This window comes from Xiphophorus hellerii, chromosome 21, assembly GCF_003331165.1.
Source record: "Xiphophorus hellerii strain 12219 chromosome 21, Xiphophorus_hellerii-4.1, whole genome shotgun sequence".
Taxonomy (NCBI): Eukaryota; Metazoa; Chordata; class Actinopteri; order Cyprinodontiformes; family Poeciliidae; genus Xiphophorus; species Xiphophorus hellerii.
In genome coordinates, this window is record NC_045692.1 from 2,591,801 (window position 1) to 2,599,597 (window position 7,797).

The following is a 7,797-nucleotide window of genomic DNA, read 5'->3' on the forward strand; positions in this document are numbered from 1 at the left end:
GTCACCCCCAAACTGGACCAATGGCTACAACAGATCCCAGGAACAACATCAGACATCTCAGTCCAGAAATGTGCAGTCCTTGGCACAGCCAAGATACTGCGCAGAACCCTCAAGCTCCCAGGCCTCTGGTAGAGGACCCGAGCTCAGAGGATAAGAACCACCCGCGGTGGGTGAGAAGGGAATTTTTTTTTTTTTTTATGTATATTTTTTTCTTGCAGGATTTACTTAACTAATCACAAATGGTCACATCCAAGTAGATCATTAAGACGCTGAAAAAAAGCAAGCTGTCATCTGTATTGGTGGAATTACAGGTTTTGATTTAGTACAGAAATTCAGCTCTCCTCCATTATATTAGCATTATTGTCCAGTAATCATGTCCAAATAATTTACACTATGCTAATGACAGTGGGCACTTTCAGGATCTACCTCATCTATTTCTCCTGGTCTTCCACTGTTCCAGGATTCTTGTTCCAGTCTCAGTTATTACAGTTTTCCAGTCTGATTTTCAGACTTGCTTCCCTGCCAGTTTGAAGATAGCCTTAACGGAATCTTACACCTTTTATACACTGTTAATACCGTAATAATAGCAATAAATCAACTTTTTTGTCTCTTACCTTTACATCCCTTCATCTCCTTCCTATATTACAAAGATTAAATGAAACTATAAAAAACCAGAAAGCAATTTACAGGCTGTAGACCTTCCTAATTTATTGAGCCATTTTACTCTCTATTAAACCATCACTGAGAGTCATTGACCATCTTTGAAGAGGTGGCATGAAATTGGTATCCTTTTCTTTAGATCGCAAAAGTATTCAAACCCTTTAGATTTTTTGACATTTTGTTATGCTACAACCACGAACTTCAATGTGTTTTATTCCGATTTTATATAATAGGTCAACACATAGCGAGACAAAATGTGAAAAACGAAAAGGGTTTTGTCTATTTTTCCAAGGCAGAGCTTTTTTTTTCTTTTTTTGGTGTGGGGGCTGTTGTTCAGTCCTTGTGTAAAAAGCTGTTCATTTTCTAACAGGATCTCAATAACAAACTTGCTTTAGGAACTGCTGGATTCTCACTGCAAATTGTTTTCGTATGGCCAATAAAGCTTTCAGAAGTTTAAGTTTATATGTATTAATCAGAACAGAAAAATGTCCTCCTCAAACATCACATTGAATGAATAAATTCTCACACAAGCTGTTCCACCTCTTTGATGTGCATCACACTGGTGGATTTAAAGCAAATTGTTGCAGTATTTTCATTCCCAGACTATGTGACTCAGTGTGACTGGGACGGTTTTAGTTTTTCTGAGATGCTGACAGTAATGGAACAGTGCTAATTACAAACGTCTTTAGTAAAATCCACAAATATCTCTCGTTGTCCAACAAACAGACCCACTGGTGCTGGGAGCTACTGGCTGCATTTTAGATATAAAGTGAAGCAAAGTCGTCAGCATTTGCAATGACCTTGATGCATGTAGATAAAAGTCAGATCTTCTCTGCTACTTTCCATGTTCTGAAGTAGTTTTCTATGCAAAAAGACTGAAAATGACAGGTTTGACCAACAAAACAAGTCTCTAAGGGTGTTTTCACACGATAGCCTGGTAAACTTGATTTGATTGGGGCCCAAAATTGCTTCATCTGTGGTTGTTTTTTCACACAGCAAATGTGTCATGCAAACTTAACTCTTTGGGGTTGGCGCCGCACCAAGAACCACTAACGGAAACAACATCAAAACCTCCGAAGATGACACTAAGCGCAACTTCCTTCTTTACAAAAAAGCTCTAGACTGTCACGTTTGTTTTGGTTGTATTTACCCAGAATACCCTGTGCTGTAGTGTGCTTCCTGCTTGTGGAGTGATTTCCGATCATCCATATATGCATCCGAACCGCACCAGAGTTGAAATTAACTCTGGTGCGGTAAAGACAGAGATAAAGACATTTATCTCTGTCTTTAGATAAAGACATTGATACCTGTGATAAAGACATTGATACCTGTGTATTTCTTTAAAAAAAAAAAAAAAAATTACTGGGGTTACAAATTTGTTCACTAATGACTGCATCTCATTGACATTTTTATTGTGTCTAAATCTGAATTAATTAAAGAAGTTTGTTTTTTTTTTTAAATTAACATCTAGCACTTTATTCTTGTTATTTGCAACCTAATTTGTGTTTTTGCAGACAATAAACATAGTTTGTTTGATCCTCTCTGCTCTCTTACAGAGCACATGAAAAGGAAGCTCCCTGACATTTAAGTAAAAAACAGGCCAATGCATATGCCTCCAAGCTGCCTTGATTTGAAGCATTTGACCATGTAGAAGCTGAATGAATGCTCTTATATTGTCAGTTATGCCATTAAATATAGATTGGTTACAGACAAAAGTCTGTGTTTGCTCTGCCATCAGAACATGATGTCAGTACTTGGACAGCAAAGGTCATCTTTCAATATCCCATTGCTGTTATTCCTACAGTAGAACCTGTTGTTACTGCAGTTAACAACAGTTTTCTCCTGCCTGTTGATAAATTAAATACCTCAAAGCTAAGAGAGCATGAAAACTCAACATGTTCCTTCTGAACATTGGGGTCACATGTCACCCAGCAGAACAGAGACAAGTAGGACAAACACGCCATACACACCCTTACACACCCCCACACACACCCGCCCACCCCTGCTCGCCCACACACAGACACCACAGTCATAATTTTTTGTGATGTAATTCCATTAATAATCTCACTATCCTCATGGACTCTATTATCTATGATGTTTCCTTTCTGGTCTCTGTCACTCCTCCTCTTCTATTTCTGTTTGTTTATTTAGAATCTACCTATTTTCCATGCCTGTCTAATTTAATGCCAGACTCAGTTTTTCTCATGTAATAAAGTTAATTATGCAATGAGGGAGTAGATCAGAATTTATTTTCTGTAGAGCAAAACTGTCTTAACACAAGTTGATAACTACCTTCTCCACATGGTGTGTTTGAAATGCACAGCAAGGAAGAAAACAAAGCAGCACGAATGTGTAATAATTGCTGGTCAATTCATTGGTCACCCTACTGTTCAGATGATCACACAATTAACATTCCGGATTAATCACAAATATCATAGATTACTTAATTAATTTAAAAAGATTTTATTGATCCCATTGGGAAATTAAATGAAAACACAAAAAACCCGTGTTGAGCTATACAATAACATATTGTGAGAAGTGACAGGATGGTGAAATCACTTTGCTAGACTAATTGACAAACAAAAGCTTTACAAAGGCTATTAATAGAGTAATAAATAAATAAACCAAAACTAAATGTTGTTAGCCTATGATATTCATATTCATAGGGGGAGACCTAAAATTCATAAATATTTAAGATCTCCAAAAAAGCCTACAACTGCCTATTTTAGTTGTTCATTTACCAAATATACCTTAATATACATTAATGTGCTCAGGTGAAACTGTCTTAGAGGCTAATGTCTACAGTCTCCCTGGGTACAGGGGTTTAAAGCAAACCAATGGGGTGTCAAGTAGCGCTGCACTGAGATAATGAAACTTTTATTTAGAATATTTTAAATATGCTTTAGGTGGGTTTTACATCAATATTTAGGAACTGTATTCAACATAAAAATCTGTGAGTACCAGATAACGAATAGACAGTAGTTCACTGTAACTTAAAATTATAGCCAAAACTAATACAAAATATTGGTATTAGCTGCTTGTATGAGTCATTTTGGACATCATTTCTTTTATAAGTTGAAATTCTTTATTTCACTGCAGAGATTTTGCAGCAGTTGAAAAATAATTGAAATCTCTGTGTGACTCCAATGCCTAGGGTTCACTGCTCTAACCGACTTTTCCCTGGAAAACTGACACAAAAGAAACAGTTTGATTTTGGGGATTTTTCTGTGTACTCAAGATCAGATTTAATTCAGAGGGCTGCTAGGCAGCATCACCCCCATTTTAACATTTGCCACTAAATTTTGGAATGTTCTTTTTGATGTCACAATGGTTGATGTTGGAACCCAACATTCTGTTTGAGCTCAGTCTGTCAGAGATTTCTGACAGAGTGAGACAAAACTAAAAAATCTGAAACTGCCATTGCTTGAAAGCGAAAGAATCCACACTAAAATCTACAAAAAAGAACAAAACAAACAAACAAACAAAAAAACATGGGACGTAAGAGGAAGAGTAAAACACCAGCCCACAGGAAAAAAGGTAAATGAGTTCATGAGTTTCAGAAAAAAATGACTAAAAATGGTTTGAGTTTTTAGAGAGAGAAATATTAATGTGGATTTTACAGGTTGTTCATTTTAGACACTGATCAGTGAAAGTCAGCTTATAGTTGTGTTTAAATAGTCAAGACCTGGGGCTTGTCTATATATAAATTATTCTATATACAAAACAAATATTATATATAATTTTTACATTATATATACAGTATATATGAAGCTGCTACCCCCGCGACCCGACCCCGGATAAGCAGAAGAAGATGGATGGATGGATATATATATATATATATATATATATATATATATATATATATATATATATATATATATATATATATATATATATATATACTGTATATATATATATTTTATAAGTAAATAAAATTATTGAACTCTCTCACTTTAGAGAGCAACAACAGCGTGATGTCACCAAGAACAGAGTCTGTTGAAAACAGCAGACCAAAGAAAAGGAAAAAAGCTGCAGATGAGACCCCCAGAAGACGGATCATGGTCTCTCAAATGGCTGGAGCCTCCACAAGATGCCAGGACACGAAGAGAACCATGAGGAGACAGAGGAGTAACGCCACAAAGGAGGCAGAGGAATCTTCACCACCAGCCAAGAAGAAGAAGAAGGGTCTCCTGCAGCGGGTCCTGACCAAAGAGCCTCCATCCTCCTGGGACATCAGCTCAGGTTGGCTTATGTTGAGACTCACACATTTTCTGTTATGATAACTGAATGTTAATATGTCACATTGTTCCTGTTTCTTCTCATTGTTAGAGTCAAGCAGCTTCAGTCCGGCACTTTGCAGTACAGGAGTAGGAGATTTAAGGAAGAGGAATCTGAGAAGGCAGAAGATGAAAATGATGGAGATGGACGAAGAAAGAGAAGAATCCCAAAGAGATCAGAGTAGTGATAGATTTGTAACATAAGCATTCATGAGATAAAGCTTCCATAATTAGCTCTGAGGTAACATTAGTGTTTTATTTTGATGCTTTGATATTTGAAAATGTGTTGGTATGTTTAGGTGACTTCCTCGAAAAATATATCGAGCTGGATCAACTGGGAGAAGGAGGCTTTGGATTCGTGTTTGCTGGATATCGGGTAGAGGATAAATTACCTGTAAGGGTTACGATCCCCCTAACCACCCACCCCACATGCACACATTCACTTAAGTCACTTTATTGGGTTTATTTAAGTTGATAAGGGTCAGAGAACTACCACTGATACCAACTTTACAGAATCTGACATTAGCAAGTACAAAATACTACAGTATATCTCCCTAACATGCTAACCAAAGTCTTGTATCTATCTTATAGGTGGCTATCAAGCGCATCCCAAAAGACAACGTGGTCATCAAACATAAGGTAAGTGAGCAACAGCATCTAGCAGTGTTTCTTCTTCTTTCTTAGTGGATTCCAGATGCATTGTGGGTTTCTCCTGTTTGTCTCGATGTTTCAGGATGAGAACGGCAGAGAGCTGGCCATGGAGGTGGCTGTCATGCTAGAAATGAGGAACCTAAGCAGTTCACTGGGGCAGTCAGCCTTCGTGACCCTGCTGGACTGGTACGATCTGGACGAACACCTGATCATAGTGATGGAGAGGCCCATGCCTTCTGACAACCTGTCAGACTACCTTATGGAGAACAACGGTTGCCTTAAGGACAAGGAGGCTAAGGTAAGCTGCTGGACGAGTTTTAGAGACATTGTCAAATGTGCTGCTTTCATTGTTTTGTTTTTCACACTTCATACGATTACAGTCAGGGCTATAAAATACAGTACAGAGTAATATCACACAAGACATGTCACAGGTTTTCAGTTTAGAGTGACAAACTTCAATACATTTTATTCGTATTTTATATAATACTCCAACACAAAACACAACATGCCATATTTCTGAAATGAAATGACAAGAATTATGGAATTTTATTTTTTCACAAATCCATTTTCTAAAAAATGTCCAGCATTATCATGGCCATTGCCTACCTACACTATTCCACTCAAAAAACGTTGCATACAGTACAAAAAAGTTTAAAGCAGGGTTGGGGTATGAAACAATAAAGTTTGGAAATATCTCAAGGACAATATTGGTCCATCACATGAAAATGCAAAGAATATGGTGTACCTGCAAACCTAGTAAGATGTGAAGGTTGACCTACACTGACAGGCTTAACAAGGTCTGTCAGTTTTGTCTTCCAGCATGCCAAAAACCAAAAGCACACAGCCAGAGTTACAATCAATCAGGAAGAGTTGCTGCTGTAACTGAAGAAATATTGTAGCTCCCAATATCATGCATTGAAGTTTGTGTTTGTAACAACTGAATGTGAAAAACGTAAAACAGACATGGAGACTTTTGCTAGGCAGTACCATTCTTAACAACACCTGTATATCTCTGCTGTTCTTGACCATGTGATGTTTTTCCTTCAGATCATACTGAAACAGCTAGTAGAAGCAGCGCTCTACCTTCAGAATGTAAACATCTTCCACAGGGACATTAAGGTGGAAAATATCCTGATTAAGACCACCGCAGAAGGCCTACAAGTCTATCTGATAGACTTTGGTTTAAGCTGCTTTGATGACAGACGAGAACATGAACTTTTCTGTGGTATGATTGGACCGCTGAACCTTTCTCATTCATTAATGCAGTTGGGGGAAAAAAGTCTCTTTTTCTTTGTCATTTGTCATTTTACTGGTAGTCTTATTCCTACACATATTTAAGGTACTCCTGACCACTTCCCACTGGACTGGTACGTTAACACTAACTACAGGGCTGGGCCTACAACTGTGTGGCAACTGGGTGTTGTGCTGTATGAAATAGTCCACAGGCATCAGTTCCAGACTTCAAACTTCCTCTCAAAAAAGCTGAAGATCAGCAAAAGGCTCTCCAAGAGTGAGACAAATTTATCAACATAGTGCACAGCACCAAAAAATCTGTTCTGTGTCGTTCTGTTTTGTTCCTCTGCCTCGGTTCATTGTTGCTGTTTGACCTCTGACCCTCCAGACTGCCAGGATGCTCTAACAAAATGTCTGATGGTTGACCCTGAGGAACGTCCCACCCTGGAACAGCTGCTGGGCCACCCGTGGTTTTCGTAGACCACACACACACACCCTCACACATATACACCCCCTCACTACACTTATACATTATTATTTTTTCTAGCATTATTGGCAACTTTAGTCTTTTCTCTGGGTGCTTTGGCTTTCTTCGGTTTACTCTTCTACTTGAAACAACTCCCATTGAGATTTATGAGTTTGTTCTGGGTTTTCCTGTTTTCTTCAATTTTCTCCTCTATTCTTGAAATCATATTTTCTTTTATTTTTTTCTGCATCGTTGACATTTAGAAGCTTATTTTGATATTTGCTGACTTTTCCAGGTGTTCCTGTTTCCTTCTTTACTTTCCTCTCATCCATAAATCATCTTTTTTTATTTTAATTGGTTATTTTTGTTTTTTTCCCCGGGTGCTCCGGTTTGATTATCTAATCAAAACCTCCAATCAGAACAATATCCATAAGGTTAATTAGAGATTTGTGGCTTTTCTCTGAAGTGTTGTTTTTGTCCTTTGGCTGGAATCTCAAACCCATAAATTGG

General features: G+C 37.7%; 1 protein-coding gene across 1 annotated transcript; it reads left to right on the forward strand.

Moving 5' to 3' along the window:
• Positions 1 to 4,718: 4,718 nt before the first annotated feature.
• LOC116712240 (serine/threonine-protein kinase pim-2-like) lies at positions 4,719 to 7,301 on the forward strand. Its single transcript, XM_032552125.1, has 8 exons — positions 4,719 to 4,902; positions 4,990 to 5,118; positions 5,237 to 5,331; positions 5,529 to 5,576; positions 5,671 to 5,886; positions 6,636 to 6,813; positions 6,928 to 7,098; positions 7,210 to 7,301. Exons 1-8 carry the CDS (start codon positions 4,719 to 4,721, stop codon positions 7,299 to 7,301), a joined length of 1,113 nt encoding a protein of 370 aa, XP_032408016.1.
• Positions 7,302 to 7,797: the final 496 nt, after the last annotated feature.